The 26,606-nt window shown below is 44.2% G+C and overlaps 1 protein-coding gene across 3 annotated transcripts in view; it reads left to right on the top strand.

The window, feature by feature from the left end:
- The window catches only part of ORMDL1 (ORMDL sphingolipid biosynthesis regulator 1), a 130,535-nt gene that overhangs the window by 1,478 nt on the left and 102,451 nt on the right, over positions 1–26,606 (top strand). For all 3 annotated transcript variants that reach the window (XR_012226455.1, XM_073558110.1, XM_073558111.1), the window contains exons 2-3: positions 12,384–12,564; positions 16,506–16,657. Coding sequence is in view for 2 of the 3 variants with exons in the window: in XM_073558110.1 (XP_073414211.1) it covers positions 12,391–12,564; positions 16,506–16,657 (326 nt within the window). In the remaining variant the exon portion in view is untranslated. The remainder of the gene's footprint in view (positions 1–12,383; positions 12,565–16,505; positions 16,658–26,606) is intronic.

Raw genomic sequence — 26,606 nt, 5'->3', positions numbered from 1 at the left:
GCACTCTGCGGATGCTGCTGCTGTGGAGCTGACCGGCGGTGAGGTGATGGGGTCCTGCACCCTGTGGATGCTGCTGCTGTGGCGCTGACCGGCGGTGAGGTGATGGGGTCCTGCACCCTGTGGATGCTGCTGCTGTGGCGCTGACCGGCGGTGAGGTGATGGGGTCCTGCACCCTGTGGATGCTGCTGCTGTGGCGCTGACCGGCGGTGAGGTGATGGGGTCCTGCACCCTGTGGATGCTGCTGCTGTGGCGCTGACCGGCGGTGAGGTGATGGGGTCCTGCACCCTGTGGATGCTGCTGCTGTGGCGCTGACCGGCGGTGAGGTGATGGGGTCCTGCACTCTGTGGATGCTGCTGCTGTGGCGCTGACCGGCGGTGAGGTGATGGGGTCCTGCACCCTGTGGATGCTGCTGCTGTGGCGCTGACCGGCGGTGAGGTGATGGGGTCCTGCACCCTGTGGATGCTGCTGCTGTGGCGCTGACCGGCGGTGAGGTGATGGGGTCCTGCACTCTGTGGATGCTGCTGCTGTGGCGCTGACCCTGCTGTGAGGTGATGGGGTCCTGCACACTGCGGATGCTGCGGCGCTGACCCTGCTGTGAGGTCATGGGATCCTGCACTCTGTGGATGCTGTATCGCTGACCGGCTGTGAGGTGATGGGGTCCTGCACACTATGGACGCTGCTGCTGTGGCGCTGACCCTGCTGTGAGGTCATGGGATCCTGCACTCTGCGGATGCTGCGGCGCTGACCCTGCTGTGAGGTCATGGGATCCTGCACTCTGTGGATGCTGCTGCTGTATCGCTGACCGGCTGTGAGGTGAAGGGATCCTACACTCTGTGGATGCTGCTGCTGTGGAGCTGACCGGCGGTGAGGTGATGGGGTCCTGCACTCTGTGGATGCTGCTGCTGTGGCGCTGACCGGCTGTGAGGTGATGGGATCCTGCACTCTGCGGATGCTGCTGCTGTGGAGCTGACCGGCGGTGAGGTGATGGGGTCCTGCACCCTGTGGATGCTGCTGCTGTGGCGCTGACCGGCGGTGAGGTGATGGGGTCCTGCACCCTGTGGATGCTGCTGCTGTGGAGCTGACCGGCGGTGAGGTGATGGGGTCCTGCACTCTGTGGATGCTGCTGCTGTGGCGCTGACCGGCGGTGAGGTGATGGGGTCCTGCACCCTGTGGATGCTGCTGCTGTGGCGCTGACCGGCGGTGAGGTGATGGGGTCCTGCACCCTGTGGATGCTGCTGCTGTGGAGCTGACCGGCGGTGAGGTGATGGGGTCCTGCACTCTGTGGATGCTGCTGCTGTGGCGCTGACCGGCGGTGAGGTGATGGGGTCCTGCACCCTGTGGATGCTGCTGCTGTGGCGCTGACCGGCTGTGAGGTGATGGGATCCTGCTCCCTGTGGATGCTGCTGCTCTAGCGCTGACCCTGCTGTGAGGTGATGGGTTCCTGCACACTGTGGACGCTGCTGCTGTGGCGCTGACTGGCTGTGAGGTGATGGGATCCTGCTCCCTGTGGATGCTGCTGCTGTGGCGCTGACCCTGCTGTGAGGTGATGGGTTCCTGCACACTGTGGACGCTGCTGCTGTGGTGCTGACCCTGCTGTGAGATGATGGGATCCTGCACTCTGCGGATGCTGCTGCTGTGGAGCTGACCGGCTGTGAGGTGAAGGGATCCTACACTCCACGGATGTTCCTGCTGTGGCACTGACCCAGCTGTGAGTTGATGGGATCCTTCACACCATGGACGCTCTTGCTGTGGCGCTGCTGCTGTGGTGCTGATCTAGCTGTGAGGAGATGGGATCCTGCACACTATGGACGCTCCTGCTGTAGCTCTGACCTGGCTGTGAGGTGATGGGATTCTGCACACCATGTACGGTCCTGACAACATGGACCCGGCTGTGTGGTGATGGGATCCTGCACATCATGGACGCTCTTGCTATGTCTACTGGACTCATCCCACAGACGGACGCTTCTCACAGATGTGTCAGTGTCTGTTTTCTTTCCAAAGCAATATATATATGTTATATGTAAATGTTGTGCTATCTTTGACACGTCTAACCTTTTTTTTACTTCCTAGTCCAGCAATGTTGCCTTTCTTTTTCTTTGCTATTCACGTCTAATGAAATGTTTTTTGTTTTTTTTATATTCCGGTTTCAGACCCCCCCCCCCCCCGGGCACCTGCTGTAGTTTATCGTATAATATCTGTGCTTTATTCCCTCTCCCCTGGTCCAGCACTGAGCCTCTGTCGCTGCTCCCAGTGACTGTTATTGCCTGTAGCGATGGAGACAGGCAGTGAGCTCCACAGCTCTCAGTGGCTTGTGCAGTCTACTCAGGCAGCTCTGTGTTGTGAGTTCATTCTCTGGTTCACCAGTTGTGAGGTCCCCTTCCAGACTCCCTCTGGTGGTGACGGGAGGTGATGGGGCTGGCTTGATCGGTGGAGATCTGCCACCTGAGAATGAGGATGACGATTGGACCTCAGGATTCTCAGATTGGATTTAAGACAGCCAACGCCCTATTCAGTTGCTGGTGATTCCTTCTGGCTTGTCAGCTCTTGGTTTTCAGCTCTGTTCCAGTCATCTAAAGCTAAGTTTTTCTGCTAATGTTCACACTTGATTTTGTTGGTCTATTCAGTTTTTTGTGTGGTCAGCCAGCCCCGGCTGGGGGCTGTGCTGAATTTCCACTCTTATTTATCAGTATTTTGCCAATTGGCTTTTTGTCCCTTACTAGTTCGGTCTCTTTTTGCTCTGTCTCAGAATATTTCAGAGTGCTGATATAGTGGGAGAAGTCTAGTGACTTCAGGGTTAATTTTGCTATCAGAAGTGTTGGACATTATTTTGTAGGGTTTTGGGCAGATTGCAGAGAGTGTCTTTCCTTTCCTCTCCTCTCTAGTTAGTTTGGGCCCCATCATTTGCTCAGCCTATTTTCCTGCCTGTGTTTGTGTTTTCATCTTGTTTCACCGTCAATACATGTGTGGGGGCTGTCTATTCCTTTGGGGTCTGCTCTGGGGAAGTTAGTTTTCCCCTTTTCATGCTTTAGGCTTATTTAGTCCTCCGGCCGTGACGAGGCATCTAGAAACATCGTAGGCACGCTCCACGGCTACTGCTAGTTGTGTGGTAGGATCAGGAATCTGCAATCTGCATAGTTACCAACCTCTCTGGTTTTCTGTGACTTAGCTTGTTTTGCTTTTTTTTTCTCCTCGGTGACCCATTCATAACACTGCACCTTAAGATGTGGTGAATGCAGTCTATTTATTCCAACTATCAATTGATGTTGATATGTTACTGAAGACGAGCAATGCCTGTCCTGGGCGTCCTTTTGGGCAGCTATGAGGTGTCCCTGACTGGTGCTAAAAAAAAAAAAGGAGTGTTAGTCTGTGTGCTATCTGACATGCATTCTTTTTGGTACAGATATGATATGGATACAGATATGGATAAATGGATATATAGATAGCAAACGCAGATTAGAAATCTGCTCTATTGAAAACATTGTCTATGAGCTCAAAAACCTTTCAGGTGATGCGGTTTTTTAAAAATCTCATCTGCTTTTGCAGCTGAAAAACATATCCTCAAGAAACGCAGCAAAAACGCTGTGTGTGAATGTAGCCTTAGATCAGGAATAGAACAGCCATTTATAGGACATTTCATAACTTTCCCAAATTCCTATGAAAAAATATTCCGCACATTCTGCATTGAACTACTGTACCCAATTTATTATATATTTTAGGAGTCGGACCAAAATGAGCTCAGATTCCACGACTCCGACTCCACAGCCCTGGTTAGCAGAGCAAACTACTGCAGTGCGCAGGCGCCTGGAAAGGTCAGAGAGCCCTGATGTATTTTACTCTACCGTAGTCATGGCAGAGAAGTATGCCTGCGCAGGAGCGTAATGCCAGGGAGACTGTGGATAATGTAGAGAGGCATCATCCACATGAACAAAGAAGGGGTGTGATCATAAGAATATCCATTAAAGCGTTCCAGAGTTATAACCTCATAAAGGGACAGTGGTCAGAATTGTAAAATTTGGCGCCGTCATTAAGCTGCAAACTGGCTCTGTCGCTAAGGCGTTAAGGGTATTTGCACACGTTGCAGCTTAGCCTGCAGAATTTTCTGCAGAGAATCCGCATCTCTTGGCAGAAAATGCAGGGAAAAACGTCCGCAGTTTTCATGCAGAATTGATGCGGATTTTAATGCCTTTTTTTGCTGTGCGAATTTGGTTGGTGTTACTGGGAATGGATTCGGTTGAACTTTGTCCCTTGTGAGAGAGATTTTTATGTGCCAGACTGGAAAACGCTGCTGCGGATCCGCAAAAAGAATTGACATGCTGCGGGGAAAAAAGTTGCAAATCTGCGCGGATTTTTCCGCAGCATGGGCACAGTAATTCTTTTCCCATTGACTAACATTAGATGTGCCCTACACTGCGGATTTCATGCAATTCAAAAACGCTGCGGATCCGCATGAAAATCCGCAACGTGTGCACATAGCCTAAAGAAAACCTTTCACCAGTTTGAGGATGTTAATCTTGTCATGGAATAAGTAAAAAAGGGAAAACTTTTGTGAACTCGCCAGTATAGTAGGTGAGGTGCACAGATGATCTCCAGACCAGATCGTAGGTGAACATAGACTGTAAGGAATGACAGGTAATCCAGCATCCGTGGCTCCAAAAATAAAACTTCACAACTTTTGGAAAAATAGTGATATCGATATGAGATTGGAGATTTCTCCCCTGTCCTGTGGATATATACTTGAGAGCGTTCCTTTTCAGTAGTGCTGATAGACTATGTACATGTCGAGCTGCACGCAATTACAAGCTGACAAGTACTGATGGGAATAGAACCATTGTTTGCACAACATTGTGTTAAGCCCCCGTCACACATAGCGATCTCACTAGCGAGATCGCTGCTGAGACACAAGTTTTGTGACGCAACAGCGATCTCCCCAGCAAGATCGCTGTGTGTGACACTTATCAGCGGCCGGGTATCACTGATTGTGCTCGGATGGCCTGGACATTTTTTTGATTGTTGGTCTCCCGCTGGCCAGCACACATCGCTGCGTGTGACAAGCGGGAGACCATCGAGCTGGAGCCTGGTAACCAAGATAAACATCGGGTTTCTAAGCGCCGTGCGGCGCTTAGAAACCAGCGCGCTGGTGCAGGGAGCTGGCGCTTAGAAACCCAATGTTTCCCTTGGTTACCAGCTCCCTGCACCAGCGCGCTGGTTTTTAACATACACAGCGGGTAACTAAGCGACATGCGTCGCTTGTTACCCGCGTGTCGCTGGTGCTGATCGCTGGTGAAGCTGCCTGTTTGGCAGCTCACCAGCGATCATATAGCGACACACCAGCGATCCTGACAAGGTCATATCGTTGTCGGGATTGCTGGTGTGTCGCTATGTGTGACGGGGCCCTTAGCAGCAGAACGTGCCCTGGGTACATGGGGTGATGAGCTGCCGATAATGGTGTTTATTTTTTTCTTTTGATGCCTGAATAAATGAGCCAATCGCCCAATGAACAAGCTGTTGTCAAGTGATTGCTGTCATGTTTACACATGCTAATAATTGGCAATGAGCATTCTTTTGAACACTGTTCAAGGTTTCTCACCTATTCTCAATTCACCTTTAGTTCTTGCATGAGGCAACAGAAGGGTAAAGTCCCATCTGATTAGAAGCAGCTTCATTGATCAGATTGCATAAGTAACTAGAATTGCAATGTTTACGATCTAGGCTCGCACTGCTGACTTATAAAAGTAACGGTTATTCTTCAAGTCTTAACATTCTCATTCTAACTATAGATATATCTCAATCTACAGAATATGCCATAAATGTCTAATAGATGTTGACCTCGCCTCTGAGGCCTACAGTAGTTTCAAGAACAGGGCCCAATCTACTTCAATGGGAACGCAGCTGTGGGATGCCCTGGTCTCATGAGATTCTACAGGAATTCACTAAACTAGACAAGCGAGCACACATAGTTATTTTTTAACTCCTAAAAGTAAATTGGGACAGACATGCCATAGATGTCTGGGTACATGCTTTAGATGGGTTTTCCATTTTCAGAAAACTCCTGGCCCCAGACGCAGTAAAGAAAAGAAACTCTGCTTTACTGCCTCCTCCCCAGATCCTGAGCAGGATCTCTAGCTTCTCCCGGGGGGTCTCCAGCATTGCAGTCTGTATATGGACTATGAAAAATGCACGTCTGAACCTGGCCTTCTAAAGAGAAGAAGATTAGAGATGGGCGAAGCCGAACAGTAAAGTTCGGCGTCCATACCGAACACCTACTGTTCGGGCATGGACTTCATCAGGAAGTCCGTGTAACTGTTCCGGTTCGGCTGCGCAAACACCGGATTTTTGTCGCACTGTCATGCACATGACAGCGTTGCAAACATCGCTTCTGAACTGCGGAGAAATCCTCCCCGCCAGTCAGAGAGCCAGCTGTTCCCACGCTGTCAAAAGACAGCAAGAGCGCTCAGCTGTCATCGGAGGTATAAAGTTTACCTTTGGTCACTGGCGTCAGCTGATAGGACTACAGCTCCCATCATCCGACGCCTGCTGACGCTAATAACAGCGAGAGCAGGAGCTGCGGATGGGAGTATTCATTAGCCGCTCCTGCACAATAAATAAATAAAAACGGCGTGGGTTCTACTGTATTTTTGCTAACCAGCCAGACAAAACTCACAGCTGGGGGCTGCAGCTGTCAGCTGCAGCTGTCAGCTTCAGCAAGGCTAGTTATCAAGAATAGAGGGGTCCCCTCGCTGTTTTTAATTAAATTTAAAAAAAAAACCAGCTTGGGATCCCTCCCATTTTTGGCAACCAGCCTTGCTAAAGCAGACAGCTGGTAAGGAGCCATGGATATTGCCCCCCCAGCCTAAAAATAGCAGCCCGCAGAGGCCCAGAAAAGGCACACCTATTAGACTTGCCCGGCTCTTCCCACTTACCCTGTAGTGGTGGTAAGTGGGGTTCATATTTGTGGGGTTAATGTCACCTTTGTATTGTCAGGTAACATCAAGCCCATGGCTTGGTAATGGAGAGGTGTCTGTAAGACACATTTCCATTGCTAATCCTATAGTTGTGTGGTAAGTAAAGACACAAACAGAATAAAGTAATTTATTTGAACTAAAACAAAACGCAGTTTTCCATTTTTATTTAAACGCCTAATTCCAGCGAAGCCCTCGTTCTCCTGTAATAAAAGCAAAATAAAAAATCAACAATATACCATACCTGTTTGTCGTTCTGTCCCACGCCTTATTAAATGTCTGGGGAATAAACAGTTTTCTACCTCAACAGTGCCAAGATGCGACTGGTGACTGAACTGCTGCAAGCTCAGCCTCTGATACCGGTGGTGATGTCATCGAGGTTACCTCCGGTCAGTGAGGCTCCGTTCCCCGCCGGGCTGAACTGCCGTGACCTTAGTGACATCCCCGCTAGCACTGAGAGAGTTTTTCTCACAGTGCTAGCGTAGATCTCATCGCTGTCACCTCAGTTCAGAGTGAGGTGCGACCGCTAATATGAACCAGTCCAACAGTAATATGACACGGGTGTGCACAAGGCACTGAACGTGGGAGTCCAGCAGTAAGTATGAGAGTAAGCACACCACATTTAATAAAGAAGTACAGCTATATTATAAATGAGCACAGACACAGCACTAAAGTGTTGAAGTCCAGCAATCCTATGGGTGGAAATGCACAAGGCACTTAATACCTTATTTTGACCTTAATGACCTGGCCATTTTTTGCAATTCTGACCAGTGTCCCTTTATGAGGTAATAACTCAGGAACGCGTCAACGGATCCTAGCGATTCTGAGACTGTTTTACTGTTTTATCGTGACATATTGGGCTTCATGTTAGTGGTAAATTTAGGTTGATAATTTTTCCGTTTATTTGTGAAAATTCGCAATTTTCACATTTTGAATCTTTATTCTGTTAAACCAGAGAGTTATATGACACAAAATAGTTAATAACTAACATTTCCCACATGTCTACTTTACATCAGCACAATTTTGAAATCAATTTTTTTTTTTTTTATAGCAAGTTATAAGTGATTTTCTCATTTTTACAACAAAATTTACAAAACCTCTTTTTTTAGGGACCACCTCACATTTGAAGTCAGTTTGAGGGGTCTATATGGCTGAAAATACCCAAAATTGACACCATTCTAAAAACTGCACCCCTCAAGCTGATCAAAACCACATTTAAGAAGTTTATTAACCCTTCAGGTGTTTCACAGCAGCAGAAGCAACATGGAAGGAAAAAATGAACATTTAACGTTTTAGTCACAAAAATGATCTTTTAGCACCAATTTTTTTTTATTTTCCCAAGGGTAAAAGGAGAAAGTGGACCCCAATTGTTGTTGTCCAATTTGTTCTGAGTACGCTGAAACCCGATATGTGGGGGGGGACCACTGTTTGGGCGCACGGCAGGGCTCTGAAGGGAAGGAGCGCCATTTGACTTTTTGAATGGAAAATTGGCTCCATTCGTTAGCAGACGCCATGTGGCGTTTGGAGAGCCCCTGTGTGCCTAAACATTGGAGCTCCCCCACAAGTGACCCCATTTTGGAAACTAGACCCCCGAAGGAACTTATCTAGATGCATAGTGAGCCCTTTCAACCCCCAGGTGCTTCACAAATTGATCCGTAAAAATGAAAAAGTACTTTTTTTTCACAAAAAATTAATTTGAGCCTCAATTTTTTCTTTTTCACATGGGCAACAGGATAAATTGGATCCTAAAATTTGTTGGGCAATTTCTCCTGAGTACACCCATACTTCATATGTTGTCATAAACCACTGTTTGGGCGCACGGCAGGGCTCGGAAGGGAAGGAGCGCCATTTGACTTTTTGAATAGAAAATTAGCTCCAATCGTTAGCGGACACCATGTCGCGTATGTCAGGTTGGTGTGTGGTGTGTGCGTCAGTTTGGTGTGATTGGTGTAGTATACACCACACACACACCATCCTGTAGTATACACCACACACCAACCTGACACACGACGTCAGGTTGGTGTGTGTGGTGTATTATACACAACAACCTGGCATACACTATACCACACACCAACCTGACGCACTACGTCAGGTTGGTGTATGTGGTGTAGTGTATGTCAGGTTGGTGTGTGGTGTGGTGTACTGTATTGTACGTCAGGTTGGTGTGTCTGGTGTAGTATACACATCGTGATAGCACAAATGCATTATACAGTGCCATTTGTACAATGTGCACATCCAGTTTTTTATATCACACCATCGCCTTCCGCATGGCACTATAGGGCTGGAGGACTTGATCAGAAAGATCAACTTCCCCATGTGTTTGTTGTACCCTAGGGCAAAGTCCGGTTTGTGGACCTGTGCTGGGGTACCTCGAACGGTGGTGGCCTTGGTGCTGGGACCATGGATTGTTGTCAAGAAAAAGACATCCTTTTTGTCTTTGAACTTGACCACTACCATGTTGCTGCTACATTGGGCTCGGCTCTCACCCTTTGGGAGAGTCTGCTCAATTAGCAACAAAGGGAGACCCCTCTGGTTTCTGCGCACCGTACCGCAAGCTGCAGTAGCTCTTGGCAGAGAGGGATTGAAAGAGTGGGATGCTTGTTTAAAAGTCATCAACGTACAGATGGTAATCTTTTATCATGCGGTGGGTGGACCAAATCACTATTTTCCCACTCACCCCCCAGAGCAGGTGGCCATTCTGGGTGCTGGATCCTGCTGTCCTTCCCTTGGTAAACTCTAAAGCTGAGAGTGTTCCATGAGGTACTCTCACACAGCTTGTAGAGTTTTATCCCATACCTCGCCCTCTTGCTGGGCAGGTACTGACAGAACTGAAGCCTCCCTTTGAAGTGGATGAGAGATTCATCCACACAAATTTCCCTTTAGGGAATGTACACTTCAGCAAACTTGAACAAGTCGGTCGGACACTGTTCACACCACCCACTAGCTGAAACACAAACAGAAGGTACAGAATGACAAATGTGCAGAAATACCTTGCAGTAAGACATATGACAGTAGTCAGCAAGTGCTGATAAAAAGATGACAACAAATACAGGGTATTTAGTCGATACGTTTTTTTGCAAAAAAAAAAATGTATACCAAGCTGCTCCACCTCGTCAAGGTAACCCTTATTTTTTGAAAAAAACGTATCGACTGAATACCCTGTATTTGTTGTCATCAGGGAGACGCACAGATGACTGTAGGCAGCATAACATGGAGAAGCAGAACACCGAGTAACGAGCAGCAGCAGGAAGTCCACCAGTAGACAGGCAGGAGCTCAGGAGCCAACAGCAACATAATACTCAGGCAAAGAGGAACACGCGGCCTGGTCTTAAATAATCAGAACAGACAGGAAATTCCATGACAGGCAAGATACAAGACTCCATCTTGGATAAGGACGAGCACGCAAAAATGAAAGTCTGGAATCCTTACACCTTGGGGCTTGATGTCACCTGACAATACATAGGTGACATCAACCCCCCCCCCAACTATCACCTCACTTGCCACCGCTACAGGGCAAGTGGGAAGAGCTGGGCAAAGCGCCAGAATTAGTGCATCTAATAGATGTGTTTTTTCTGGGCAGCTGCAAGCTGCTATTTTTAGGCTGGGGGGCAATATCCGTGGCCCCTTACCAGCCTGAGAATACCAGCCCCTAGTTGTCTGCTTTAGCAAGGTTGGTTGTCAAAATTAGGCCTCTTTCACACTTCAGTTTTTTGTGTCAGTTAAAATCCGCCAAAAAGGCGGACAAGCGGATCTGTTGTTAACTGATGTGAACGGAGGAAATTTAAAGGAACCGCTGGGAGAGAGAGAGAGAGATGTTTTGTTTTTTGTTTTGTTTTTTGTCCGGCACCCAGACAGAATTTTGGGTTAAATCAGTGTCTGGAGGATCCGCCGGCCAAAAATACGTTGCAAGCTCCGTTTGGAAATCTTTGAGGATGTTGACGGACAGCAACATTACGGCGAAAGAGGCCTTAGGGGGGACCCCACGCCGTTTTTTTAAATAACTTAAAAAACAGCATGGGGACCCCTCTATTCTTGATAACTAGTCTTGTTGAAGCTGACAGCTGCGGGTTGCAGCCCACAGCTGTGAGTTTTGCCTGGCTGGTTAGCAAAAATACAGGGGAACACACGCCTTTTTTTTTTTTTTTTTTTTTTTTTTATTATTTATTTACAGCGCAGGAGTGGCTAATGAATACTCCCAGCCTCCACTCCTGCTCTAATTGGTGGTAGCAAGTGTCGGATGATGGGATCAGTAGTCCCATCAGCTGACACCAGTGACCGGAGGTAAGCTTTAGGCAATGTGCACACATTGCGGAATTGCCGCAGAAATTTCCGCGGGAATTCCGCAACTCCCTGCCGCGGGAAATACGCTAGAATTCCACATGTGTAATTCCCGCAATAAACTAGCGTTTTGCAAGCGTAATTAGCTTGCAGAATGCTAGCGTTTTCCAAACGATCTGTAGCTTGGTCACACTTGTCAAACATAGTGTTTGACTAGTGTGACCAACTTTTTACTGTTGAGACTGCCTATGCAGCATCAGTAGTAAAAAGATATAAAGTTAAAAACCATAAAAAATGGTGTTTTTCTCACCTTCCAGTCTCCTCTCCTCCAGACACTGGGTAGCATTCGCACATTTTCCGCTTACTTTACACATGGTGGCCATAGCCACATGCGGAAAGTAAGCGGAACAATGCATTCCTATGTGTGCAGAATTCCCGCGATTCCGCACAAATGAGCCTGCTGCGTATTTTTCCGCAATGCGATTTTTCCCGTGGAAAAATACGCAGCATTAGCACAGCATGTGCAGAATGCCATTGAATACAATGGGTTGCTTATTTTATGCGTTTACGCCTCGTTTTTGCGGCAAAAATGCATAAAATCCACGGGAATTCCGGACATGTGCACATAGCTTATACCTCTGATCATAGCTGAGTGCTCATTCTGTCTTTTGACTACGTAGGAACTGCGGCTCTCTGACCGGCGGGGAGGATTTCACCGTCGATCAGAAGCGATGTTTGCCACGCTGTCATGCACATGACAGCGTAGCAAACACTAAATGTTCAAGCCCCATTCAAGGGGATGGGGTTCGGGTCTGGGTGCTGTTCTGCTGCCCAAACTCAAACTTTTTGTAACTGTTCGGCCGAACCTGCATACCCGTACATCCAGGTTGTCCACCCATCTCTAAACAAGATGGTTTCTATATTCAAATTCAAAAGTGATCTGTAATCATATTTTAGAACACAAATTTCATGCATTATGAAATGGGCCTTAGATCTGATGAGATTGGTGTACTTAAACTGTCAAAATGTCTCTATAATCCTTTTTGAAAATTTGAGTAATATAAATCTTCAATTATTGTGTGTTTGTGCTTATGCAACAAATCATGAATATTTACCAATTTTCTTTTGACTCCCCTTTTTTAACAGAGCAAAAATGAATGTGGGTGTAGCACACAGTGAGGTAAACCCAAATACAAGGGTAATGAACAGTCGTGGAATGTGGCTGACATATGCCCTGGGAGTCGGTATGCTACACATCGTCCTCCTCAGCATTCCCTTCTTTAGTGTGCCTGTTGCTTGGACTTTGACTAATGTCATTCACAACTTGGTAAGTTCTTGATACGTTTCTTTGGACCATTTCCCTTAAGATTCTCAGTCTTAGTTCTTCGGTGCGTCGTGTGCAGACACAAACAAGACATATTACAAACTCCCAAAAAATATCCATGGCATGTGCAGAAAGAAGCCTGAGGAATTCTGTTAAAACATGGAGCCCAAGATGAAAATTAGCAGTCATCATGATCATTCGGGATAGTAATAATAATCTTTATTTTTATATAGCGCTAACATATTCCGCAGCGCTTTACAGTTTGCACACATTATCATCACTGTCCCTGATGGGGCTCACAATCTAAATTCCCTATCAGTATGTCTTTGGAATGTGGGAGGAAACCGGAGAACCCGGAGGAAATCCATGCAAACACAGGGAGAACATACAAACTCCTTGCAGATGTTGTCCTTGGTGGGATATAAATATTTAAGGGGAATCTGTCACCCCCTTGGACGTATGTAACCTATTAATATGGTCATACAGGTCATAGAATGGTTAAAATAGTCATTCCTGTATGCTCATATCTGTTGTCTTGTGGACAAATCTGCTTTTATTTGTTTATGGTAATGCATTCTTCAAGGCTGTGGGGCATTTTGTGTCTGAAAGAAATCCCTGCCTCCGGTCTTCATTAGCATACCAGCCCCATCCCATCAGCATCACTGTCCCCTGTGACGTGTAGTGGTGGTCCTGGAATCCCGCACCCTGCAATCACGGGATTACAATTGACGTTTTCCGCCAATTTAAGGGAACTGCTGCCTCCAGTGACCAGTGTTAAGGTGCTCTCCCCACTTACAGTGGTTTATTACCATAAACGAATAAGAGGATTTCTCCACAACAAGAGCACAGATATGGGCATACAAGTATGATTATTTTAGCCATTCTATAGCCTGTTATATCCATATGTAACCTATTAATATGTCCAAGGGAGTGACAGATACTCTTTAATTAGTATACTTGCCAATTGTACCCCAAACTGAATGTGCCACCTCAGTAGTTGCATATTATACAGCTATTGACTGTAAATTATAATGGATCTAAAGTGCCCAGCTCATTGCCAAGAAGTGACTCTCCTTTCACAACACTTACTGTGTGTTTTAGACAGTTTTATAAATCGCTCAACAATGACCTAGCATAGAAAATGTATTAGCATTGTCAAGCTTAAACAATTGAGTGCATTTTTACATACAGGCTATGTTTTTACATACAGCTCTGGCAAAAATTAAGAGACCACTGCACAGTTTTCTAAAAAAATCAGCTTCTCTACATGTCTGACAGCCATTCCATTCCCTGTTGAATTCCAACCAGAGTACACCACATTCTACTTAATGTGCTTCTGATTAGGCGATCACCTGAACCAAATATTGTTTAACGAAGGAAAGTATAAAAAAAAAAATCTGTTGTGGTGTTCACAATCCTCTTTCAATAGGACAAGCTGGATGGCAAAACAAGTGCTAGTAATATCCCAAAAGTAATAGGAATGAAAAAATAACTTTTAGCCATACCAAAGGAGTTGAAAAGAAAAGTCTTGATTGAGGAATGAAGGGCTCAATTCTGGCTTTACTAGCAGAGGGATACAGTGAGCGTCATGTTGCCTCCATCCTTAAAATTTCTAAGGGTATGTGCACACGGTGCAGATTCTGCTGCGTTGTACAGTACCTTTATTTCCTATGGAAATTAAAAACACTGTGCACATGCTGCGGATTTTTCCGCACGGTTTTGCTGCGGTTTCCAATTTGCAGCATGTCAATTGTTTGGTGCAGAAACGCTGCAGTTTTACACCTCATCCATTATGAGGTGTAAAACCGCAGATAAACCGCAGGACTTATAACAAGGTCAAGCAGCAGACATTAGGGACAACAAAGATACAGACCGGCAGAGGGCGAAAACGACTCCACTGACCGGGATGACCATCATCTTATTTGAATGTCACTCAGCAACCGCAGGATGGCATCAAGTGACCTACAAAAGGAATGGCAAATGGCAGCTGGGGTGAAGTGCACAGCAAGAACAGTTCGTAACAGGCTCCTAGAGGCAGGGCTCAAGTCATGTAAAGCTAGAAAAAAGCCTTTCATCAATGGGAAGCAAAGGAGAGCCAGGCTGAAGTTTGCCAAAGACTATAAGGATTGGACCATAGAATACTGGAGTAAGGTAACCTTCTCTGATGAGTCTAATTTATAGCTTTGTCCAACACCTGGTTGTCTAATGGTTAGACGGAGACCTGGAGAGGCGTAGCAGCCACAGTGTCTTGCACCCACTGTGGAATTTGGTGGATGATCGGTGATGATCTGGGGATGCTTCAGCAAGGCTGGAATTGGGCAGGTTAATCTTTATGAAGGATGTATGAATCAAGCGGCATACAAGGTTATCCTGGAAAAACAGTTGATTCCTTCTGCTCAGGCAATGTTCCCCAACTCTGAGGACTGTTTTTTCCAGCAGGACAATGCGCCATTCCACACAGCTAGGTTAATGTGTGGATGAAGGACCATAACATCAAATCCCTGTCATGGCCAGCCCAATCTCCAGATCTGAACCCCATTGAAAACCTTTGGAATGTAATCAAGAGGAAGATGGATAGTCACAAGCCATCAAACAAAGAGAAGGCTGGTAGTGCCATCATGCCCTGATGAAGTGAGCTGGGACTGGCTCAGGAAATGCATTGGCAATAAAGATACCTTGAATTCTACCACAGCAGCGCAGTCTCTTATTGCACTACCAGCCTTCTCTTTGTACCAAGTCCTTGGACCTCGTGCAGACTGCTGCAGCTGTTTTATGCGATTATAGGTGTTGTGACTCTCACAACCCTATCAGGTGAGCCTAACACTTGCTGTGCACTCATCTACTTTCCATACAGACCTACGCATTGGAAGCGCCCTGTCTCCCCCTTTTCTTTTCAAAGCCATCAAGCAAAGAAGAACTGCTTAAACTTGTGTACCAGGAGTGGCATAAGGTCACCCAAAACCAGTGTGAAAGACTGGTGGAAAGCATGCCAAGACGCATGTGATTAAAAAGCATGGTTATTCCACAAAATATTGATTTCTGAACTCTTCCTGAGTTAAAACATTAGTATTGTTGTTTCTAAATGATTATGGACTTGTTTTCTTAACATTGTTTGAGGTCTGCAAGCACTGCATTTATTTTTTTTTTTTTTTGTTGACCATTTCTCATTTTCTGAAAATAAATACAAAATGTTCTGCTTGGAAATTCAAAGACATGTCAGTAGTTTATAGAATAAAAGAGCAATTTACATTTTACAGAAAAATATACCTATAAAGAGGAAAATCAGACAAACTGAAAATTTTGCAGTGGCCTCTTAATTTTTGCCAGAGCTGTGTATACTGCATGAGCCCCTTGCAGCCTACCTATATATACTGCATGAGCCCCACACAGCCTCCCCATGTGCAGCATGACACCCCCATAGACTCTCCATGTCCACCCAAACATCCCATACACATGAAATAAAGAATATCACATACACACGTCGGTACCATTCCTCGGCATTCTGCTTCTGGTCCTGTCTCTGGTGCGCTGACTCTTCGCAGTACATAGCGGACGCGATGAAATGACATAATTGCGTCAGCTGTTTCACATGCTGATTGGTGGAGGAAGTGGCCGGAGTCCCCTACTCCACCTATGAAGTCAGCGCAGATAGAGACAGAGAGCAGGCAGGCATGGTGCAACCTGTGGCCTCTGTTTTCCAGCCCCTCGACTTTCTCAGTCTGCGGGCCGGACTGAGGGCAAACTCCATGAAAAACAAAATTTGTGTCGGCCTCAAAAGTTTGGGCCATGATTGTACTTAGATAAATCTTCACAAGCAAATTACCCTGAAGAAAGAGTTTTGATTTGTTAAACTTGTGATAAATGGCACACATGGAAGTGTTTCTATTGATTTGTTCACTGCGTGATTACCTTTATGTTCCATCTCTATCTTATTTCCTTAACAGGGAATGTATGTGTTTTTACATGCAGTAAAAGGCACACCATTTGAAACACCAGACCAGGGCAAGGCACGTCTACTAACTCACTGGGAACAGCTAGATTATGGGGTGCAATTCACTGCATCACGGAAATTCTTCACAATATCTCCAATTATTCTGTAAGTCATGTGTTTTTTAATGAGTCTGAGTCTTTAGAAGGTATTGGTGTGGTCTCCTTGTATTGCACTGTATATCTATGGCTAACTTCCCATCCTTGCTGTAAATATATATTTTGTTGACTTTATCCACTTTAACCCCTTTCCTACATTGGACGTAATATTCCGTCCATGTGACCTGGGACCTAAGTCCCAAGGACGGAATATTACATCACAGGTGATCAGCGGCGCTCGTGGTGGGAGATACCCTGATCACGGCTGGGTGTCTGCTGATTATCACAGCTGACACCCGGCACTATTGGGCGGTCACGGACTGCCCCCGGCACATTAACCACTGGCACACTGCGATCAAACATGATTGCAGTGTACCGGGGGCATAGGAGAGAAGCGCGCAGGGAGGGGACTCCCTCCGTGCTTCCCTGCGACTCCTGGAGTGACACGAATGCTGCGTCGCTCCGAGAGTCCTCCTCCCTGCCTCCGGATCCAATATGGCCGCGGGGGCCTTCGGGGTCCTGCAGGGAGGCGTCTTCCTCACTGCCTGCTGAGCGCTGTTCTAAGTGTCAGATAGGCGATCTGACAAAAGACAGTGATGTCCCCCCCATGGGACAATATAATAAAGTAAAAAAAAAAAAAATTTAAAAATTTAAAAAAATCACAAAATAAATTAAAAAAAAATAATATTCCCTAATTCTGTTTTTTCTAAATAAAAAAAAATAGGGTTGGAGTTAGAATTGGGGGTTTCCACTGTTTGGGCACATCAGGGGCTCTCCAAACGCAACATGGCGTTTGATCTCAATTCCAGCCCAAAAAAAGTCAAATGGCGCTGCTTCCCTTCCGAGCTCTGCCTTGCGCCCAAATAGTGGTTTACCCCCACATATGGGCTATCAGCGTACTCAGGACAAATTGCACAAACTTTTGGGGTCCTGTTTCCCTTGGGAAAATAAAAATTGGGGGTGAAGAGATCATTTTTGTGGAAAAAACAATTTTTTAATTGTACGGCTGTACGTTATAAACTTCTGTGAAGCCCTTGGGGGTTCAAAGTTCTCACCACACATCTAGATAAGTTCCTTGGGGGGTCTAGTTTCCAAAATGGGGTCACTTGTGGGGGGTTTCCACTGTTTAGGCACATCAGGGGCTCTCCAAACGTGACGTGGCGCCCGACCTCAATTCCAGCCAATTTTGCGTTGAAAAAGTCAAACGTCGCTCATTCCCTTCCGAGCTCTGCCATGCGCCGAAACAGTGGTTCCCCCCCACATATCAGGTATCAGCTTACTCAGGACAAATTGCACAATAACTTTTGCAGTCCAATTACTCCTATTACCCTTGGTAAAATAAAAAAATTGGACCTAAAGTAATTTTTTTTTGTGAAAAAAGTTAAATGTTCATTTTGTTTAAACATGCAAAAAATTCCTGTGAAGCACCTGAAGGGTTAATAAACTTCTTGAATGTGGTTTTGAGCACCTTGAGTGGTGCAGTTTTTAGAATGGTGTCATTTTTGCGTATTTTCTATCATATAGACCCCTCAAATTGACTTCAAATGTGATGTGGTCCCTAAAAATAAAATGGTGTTGTAAAAAGGAGAAATCGCTGGTTAACTTTTAACCCTTATAACTTCCTAACGAAAAAAATTTTGGTTCCAAAATTGTGCTGATGTAAAGTAAACATGTGGGAAATGTTACTTATTAAGTATTTTGTGTGCCATATCTCTGTGATTTAAGGGCATGAAAATTCAACGTTGGAAAAATTGATAAATTTTCAAAATTTTCGCCAAATTTCCGTTTGTTTTGTTTTTTTTTCAAAAATAAACGTAAGCTGTAACAATGAAATTTTACCACTGACATGAAGTACAATATGTCATGAGAAAACAGTCTCAGAATCACCGGGATCCATGGAAGCGTTCCAGAGTTATTACCTCATAAAGGGACAGTGGTCCGAATTGTAAAAATTGGCCTGGGCATTAACGTGCAAACCACCCTTGGGAGTAAAGGGGGATTAAGTTCGTATGACCGTATACAGAGGTGATCCCACATATGCGACTTCCTTCATTCACTTTTATGGGAGTTTCGTAATGACTGAATACAAGAATAAAGAGCACGTACTTTGTTCCCTATATTATTTAAATTGATCGCTCTAGTATGGCCCAAACGCAAGATTTCCTACCATCTTACGCTCACAGTGACGTTTCAACGATATTTTCCTACCCATCCCTTCAGCTCAATATCTTCAATGAAGAGATAACCTTTGCTCTCCAGTCCTTTATCATAAGATGCTACAAGAAATATACAGGAAAGATGTATATTTTTGTACTGTGTTAGCCAGTAGATAGAAAAATATTTAGATTTGAGAGTCTACATCTACTGTGGTGTACTTAATTATGTGTACCGAATGTCCAGTTGGAGGCCTGTAAGTATGGGAGACAGGGCAAACGCTTAGAACAAAGATGAATTCTCACTGCCACACAATAAAAGAAAAAAGAATGGCTCTACCTGTGGCCAAACATTTTTGTATCCCTGATCACAGCACCATGGACATTAAATTACTTTTATTAAAAGGTAACTTCAAATCTCAGAGAGACAGAAGGATCTGGGAATATAAACTTGTGACAACCTTTGACACACTCAATGCAGGAATGAATTATGTCTTTCTGCACCAACTAAGGAATTTGCTCCTCAGACCTCGTGGGAGCATCACAACAAGGAACCAGGACTCAATTAGAGGACAATAAAACTTTCACACTCCTTATCTATGAACTGTTCCAATATTTACAGCCACCACCATTTATCCCTCTCCCATAATGATAGTTCTGCTTCACGTCACTTGTCTTACCTATTGCCTTATTTCTGTACCCTGTTGTGTATACCGTAAATATGTGATTCTTCAGATTTTGTATTACTAGCTTATCCCGTACGAAATTTTCGCACATTAGTCGTCGGGGGGCGCAGGCAATTTCAGAAAAAGCAGGCTGGTCAAATGTAAATGTATTTCATAAGATGATGAACACAGACAGGTATTTATATATGTAGATTGGTAATACAATAAATTGTTTTGATAAGTAGAGGCCAAAAAATGTTTTCCGGTTGAGGTGCCACCTGCAGGTCATTGTCTTTCTGCAGGTCTATGAAAATGAATGTTTAAACTGTATTTAGTGATAAAATCGTGAATGTGTGGTTTGTTTGGCTCTTTTCTTGCTGAAGAAAGCAAGTTTACCTTTCAAATGGTGTGTAATTTGTGTGGTGGTTCGAAGTAATGAGCGAAAAAGTGCATGTTTACAAATGTGTTTGCATATGTGACTCACCTGCAGTGAAGTGTACAATCATCCAATGTGCCTGAAATAGGCTGGGCAAGCACTTGAGCAAGCTGGATTATCACAGCTGACACCCGGCACTATGTGTCAGGGGCGGTCAAACATGATCGCAGTGTACCAAGGGATTAGGGAAGCATCGGCAGGGAGGGAGGCTCCCTCCGTGCTTCCCTGAGACCCCCAGAGCAGCGCGATGTACTGCTCTGAGGGCCTCCTTCCTTGCAGGCCCCCGGATCCAAGATGGCCGTGGACTCCTCCAGGGAGCCGGCTTCCTCTTCCTCTGTGCCTGCAGAGAGCAGACACGAACGAGGAAGCCTGCAGCAGCGCCTGTCAGATCGCTGATCTGACGCAGCGCTGTTCTAAGTGTCAGATCAGCAATCTGACACTTCACAGTAATGTCCTCCCCTGGGACAAGAAAATTTAAGTAAAAAAAAAAAAAAAAAAAGTGTAAAAATTAAATTGTAAAAAAATCACTATAAATAAATTAAAATAAATATATATTCCCTAATAAATTAATTTTTTGGAAATAAAAACAACACACTAAAAGTACTCATTTAGTATCGCCACGTCCGAAACGACTCGCCCGATAAAACTGTCCCACTAGTTAACTCCTTTAGTGAACCCTGTTAAAAAATAAAAAACAAAGCAAAAAATAATGCTTTATCATCATACCGCCGAACAAAAAGTGCAATAATGCGCGATCAAAAAGATGGATGTAAATAACCATGGTACCGCTGAAAACGTCATCTTGTCCCGCAAAAAACGAGCCGCCATACAGCGTCATCAGTGAAAAAATAAAAAAGTTATAGCTCGCAGAATAAAGCAATGCAAAAATAATTATTTATATAAAATTGTTTTCATTGCATAAAAGCGCCAAAACATAAAAAAGACATAAATGAGGCATCGCTGCAATCGTATTGACCCGAAGAATAAAAACCCCTTTATCAATTTTGCCACATGCAGAACGGTGTAAATGCACCCCCCCCCCCCCAAAAAAAAAAATCATGAAATGCTGGTTTTTGTTAATTCTGCATCCCAAAAATTGGAATAAAAAAGGGATCAAAAAATGTCACGTGCCCAAAAATGATACCAATAAAAACGTAAACTCGTCCCGCAAAAATAAGACCTCACATGACTCGGTGGGTCAAAATACGGAAAAATTATAGCTCTCAATATGTGGTGGTGCAAAAACTATTTTTACAATAAAAAGCGTCTTTGAGCGTGTGACAGCTGCCAAACATAAAAACCCGCTAAAAAATAGTGAATCAAACCCCCCGTTATCACCCCCTTAGTTATGGAAAAATAATAAAAAATGTTTAAAAAATGTATATTTCCATTAGGGTTAGGACTAGGGTTAGGGGTGTGTTTGGGTTAGGGTTGGAGTTAGAATTGGGAGGTTTCCACTGTTTAGGCAAAAATATCATTTTTGTGGAAAAAAAAGATTTTTTTTATTTTTATGGCTTTACGTTATAAACTTCTAGATAAGTTCCTTGGGGGGTCTAGTTTCCAAAATGCCTGGGTGTTATAAACGTCTGTGAAGTCCTTGAGGGTTCAAAGTGCTCACCTCACATCTAGATAAGTTCCTTGGGGGGTCTAGTTTCCAAAATGGGGTCACTTGAGCCTAAACTGTTGAAACCCCCCACATCAGAGGCTCTCCAAACGCGACATGACACCCACAGACCATTCCATCAAAGTCTGTATTCCAAACGTCACTACTTCCCTTCCAAGCCCCGACATGTGCCCATACAGTAGTTTTTTCCCACGTATGGGGTATCAGCGTACTTAAGACAAATTGGACAACAACTTTTGGGGTCCAATTTCTCCTGTTACACTTGGGAAATTAAAAAAAAATTGGGGATTAAAAGATCATGATTGTGGATAAAATATGATTTTTTTATTTTCACACCTGGGCGTTATAAACGTCTGTGAAGCCCTTGGGGGTTCAAAGTGCTCACCACACAACTAGATACGTTCTCTGGAGGGTCTAATTTCCAAAATGGTGTCATTTGTGGGGGGTTTCCACTGTTTTGACACATCGGGGGCTTTCCAAACGCAATATGGCATCCAATCTCAATTCCAGCCAAAACAGTTAAATGGCGCTGCTTCCCTTCCGAGCTCTGCCATGCACCCAAATAGTCGTTTACCCCTACATATGGGGTATCAGCGCACGCAGGACAAATTGCACAATAACTTTTGAGGTCCTGTTACCCTTGGTAAAGTAAAATTTGGGGGTGAAAAGATATTTTTTGTGGAAAAATATGATTTTCTTATTGTACAGCTGTACGATATAAACGTCTGTGAAGCCCTTGGGGGTTCAAAGTTCTCACCACACATCCAGATAACTTTCCTTGAGGGTCTAGTTTCCAAAATGGTGTCATTTGTAGGGGGTTTCCACTGTTTTGGCACATCAGGGGCTTTCCAAACGCGACATGGCGTCCGATCTGATTTCCAGCCAATTTTCCATTGAAAGTCAAACTGCGCTCCTTCCATTCTGAGCTCTGCAATGCGCCGAAACAGTGGTTCCCTCCCACATATCAGATATCGGCATACTCAGGACAAATTTTACAATAACTTTTTCAGTCCAATTTCTCCTGTTACCCTTGGTAAAATAAAAAAAAATTGCACCTCAAGTAATTTTTTTGTGAAAAAAAGTTAAATGTTCAATTTTTTTTAAAACATTAAAAAAATTCCTGTGAAGCACCTGAAGGGTTAATAAACTTAATAAATGTGGTTTTGAGCACCTTGAGGGGTGCAGTTTTTAGAATGGTGTCACTTTTGGGTATTTTCTATCATATAGACCCCTCAAAGTGACTTCAATTGTGATGTGGTCCTTAACCCCTTCACCCCCAAGGGTGGTTTGCACGTTCATGACCCGGCCAATTTTTACAATTCTGAACACAGTCCCTTTTATGAGGTCATAACTCTGGAACGCTTCCATGGATCCCGGTGATTCTGACATTTTTTCTCGTGACATATTGTACTTCTTGATAGTGGTAAAATTTCATTCAAATAACTTGCGTTTATTTGTGAAAAAAACTGAACGTTGGTGAAAATTTCGCAATTTTCCAACTTTTAATTTTTATGCCCTTAAATCACAGAGATATGGCACACAAAAAACTTGATAACTAACATTTCCCACATGTTTACTTTACATCAGCACAATTTTGGAACCAAAATTTTTTTTGTTAGGAAGTTATAAGGGTTAAAAATTGACCAGCGATTTCTCATTTTTGCAACACCATTTTATTTTTACGGATCGCATCACATTTGAAGCCACTTTGCGGGGTCTATATGATAGAAAATACCCAAAAGTGACACCATTCTAAAAACTGCACCCCTTAAGGTGCTCAAAACCACATTCAAGAAGTTTGTTAACCCTTTTGGTGCGTCACAGGAATTTTTTGAATATTTAAAAAAAAATGAACATCTAAATTTTTCACAAAAAAAAATACTTCAGGTTCAATTTTTTTTATTTTACCAAGGGTAACGGGAGAAATTGGACTGCAAAAGTTATTGTGCAATTTGTCCTGAGTACGCTGATACCTGATATGTGGGGGGGAACCACTGTTTCGGCGCATGGCAGAGCTCAGAAGGGAAGGAGCGCCGTTTGACATTTTCAATGCAAAATTGGCTGGAATTCAGATCGGACGCCATGTCACTTTTGGAGATCCCCTGATGTACCTAAACAGTGGAAACCCCCCACAAGTGACCCCATTTTGAAAACTAAACCCCCCAAGGAACTTATCTAGATATGTGGTGAGAACTTTGAACCCACAAGGGCTTCACAGAAGTTTATAACGTACAGCAGTACAATTAAAAATCATATTTTTTTCCACAAAAATGATCTTTTCACCCACAATTTTTATTTTCCCAAGGGTAACAGGACCCTAAATGTGCAATTTGTCCTGAGTACGCTGATACCCCACATGTGGGGGTAAACCACTATTTGGGCGCATGGCAGAGCTCTGAAGGGAAGCAGCGCCATTTGACGTTTTTGGCTGGAATTGAGATCGGACACCATGTCGCGATTGGAAAACCCCTGATGTACCAAAACAGTGGAAACCCCCCACAAATGACACCATTTTGGAAACTATACCCCCCCCAAGGAATTTATCTAGGTGTGTGGTGAGCACTTTGAACCCCCCAGTGCTTCACAGAAGTTTATAACGCCCGGGCGTGAAAATAAAAAAAATTGTATTTTTTCCACAAACATGATCTTTTAGTCACCAATTTTTTTTTTTTTATTTTCTCAAGGGTACCAGGAGAATTTGGACCCCAAAAGTTGTTGTCCAATTTGTCCTGACTACGCTGATACCCCATATGTGGGAGAAAACTACTGTATGGACACACGTCGGGGCTCGGAAGGGAAGTAGTGACGTTTTGGAATGCAGACTTTGATGGAATGGTCTGCGGGTGTCATGTGCGTTTGGAGAGCCCCTGATGTACCTAAACTATTGAAACTCCCCACAAGTGACCCCATTTTGGACACTAGACCCCCCCCCACGGAACTTATCTAGATGTGTGGTGAGCACTTTTAACCCCCAAGTGCTTCACAGAAGTTTATAACGCTCGGGCGTGAAAATAAAAAAATAATTTTTTCCACAAAAATATTTTTGCCCCCAATTTTATATTTTCCTAAGGGTAACAGGAGAAATTGGACCCCAAAAGTTGTTTTGCAATTTGTCCTGAGTAGGCTGATACCCTACATGTGGGGGTAAAACACTGTTTGGGCGCATGGTAGAGCTTGGAAGGGAAGGAGCACCATTTGACTTTTTCAACTCAGAATTGGCTGGAATTGAGATCAGATGCCATGTTGCATTTGGAGAGCACCTGATGTGCCCAAACAGTGGAAACCCCCAATTCTAACTCCAACCCGAACCCCAACACACCCCTAACCCTAATCTCAGCCCTAGCCCTGGCCCTAACCCTAGCCCTAACCCTAATGGGAAAATGGAAATAAATACATTTTCTTTTAATTTTATTATTTTTCCCTAACTAAGGGGGTGATAACGGAGGTTTGATTTACTATTTATGGCGGTTTTTATTTTTGGCAGCTGTCATACGCTAAAAGACGCTTTTTATTGTAAAAATAGTTTTTGCATCACCACATATTGAGAGCTATAATTTTTCCATATTTTGACCCACCGAGTCATGTGAGGTCTTATTTTTTGCGGGACGAGTTGACGTTTTTATTGGTACCATTTTCGGGCGCCTGACATTTTTTGATCGCTTTTTATTCCGATTTTTGGGACGCAGAATGAACAAAAACCAGCGTTTCATGAATTTCTTTTGGGGGGGTGCGTTTACACCGTTCCGCGTGCGGTAAAATTGATAAAGCGGTTTTATTCTTTGGGTCAGTACGGTTACAGCGATACCTCATTTAGGTCATTTTTTATGTTTTGGCGGTTTTATGCAATGAAAACTATTTTATATAAAAAATAATTATTTTTGCATCGCTTTATTCTGCGAGCTATAACTTTTTTAATTTTTTCGCTGATGATGCTGCATGGCAGCTCGTTTTTTGCGGGACAAGATGACGTATTCAGCGGTACCATGGATTTATATGCGTCTTTTTGATCGTGCGTTATTGCACTTTTTGTTTGGCGGTATGATAATAAATCATTATTTTTTGCTTCGTTTTTTATTATTTTTTAAGGGGTTCGCTAAAGGGGTTAACTAATGGGACAGTTTTATAGGGCAGGTCGTTACGGACACGACGATACCTAATATGTGTACTTTTATTGTTTTGTTTTTTTATTTCCAAAAAATGGATTTATTGGGGGGATATTTTTTTTTTTTTTTTTTTTTTTTTATTCTAACACTTTTTTTAACTTTATTACATAGTCCCAGGTGGGACATCACTGTCCTGTGACAGATCGCTGCTGTGGGGGGCTCAGGGAAGCACGGAGGGAGCCCACTCCCTGCCGATGCTTCCCTTTAACCCCCGGTGCACCGCGATCCTGTTTGATCGCGGTGTGCAAGGGGTTAACGTGTCGGGTGTCAGCTGTGATAATCAGCTGACACCCGGCCGCGATCAGCGGCGCTCACCACGTGGGCGCCGCTGATTGCGCTAGACGTACTATCCCGTCCATGGGCATAGGGGCCCGGGTCCCATGGACGGGATAGTACGTCTGATGTCAGAAAGGGGATAAAATTAAAATGGTGTTGTGAAAATGAGAAGTCGCTGGGCAACTTTTAACCCTTATAACTTCCTAACAATAAACATTTTGATTCCCAAATTGTGCTGATGTAAAGGAAACGTGTGGGAAGTGTTAAGTTTTTTGTGTGCCATGTCTCTGTGATTTAAGGGCATAGAAATTCAAAGTTGGAAAATTGCGAAATTTTTAAAATTTTGCCAAATTTCCATTTTTTTCACAAATAATCGCAAGTTATATGAATTAAATTTTACCACTAACATGAAGTACAATATGTCACGAGAAAACAGTGTCAGAATCATCGGTGTCAGAATCATCGGGATCCATGGAAGCGTTCCAAAGTTATTACTTCATAAAGGGACAGTGGTCAGAATTGTAAAAATTGGTCCGGTCATTAATGTGCAATCCACCCTTGGGGGTAAAGGGGTTAAGCAGGTGTTTTAGAAATGCTGCAAAGTAAGAATGCATTCACAAACATACTTGTTAATAGTTTATT

Source organism: Dendrobates tinctorius, unplaced genomic scaffold (genome assembly GCF_039654945.1).
Source record: "Dendrobates tinctorius isolate UK_male_01 unplaced genomic scaffold, ASM3965494v1 ptg000254l, whole genome shotgun sequence".
NCBI lineage: Eukaryota > Metazoa > Chordata > Amphibia > Anura > Dendrobatidae > Dendrobates > Dendrobates tinctorius.
This window is presented reverse-complemented; position numbering and strand designations above follow the sequence as displayed.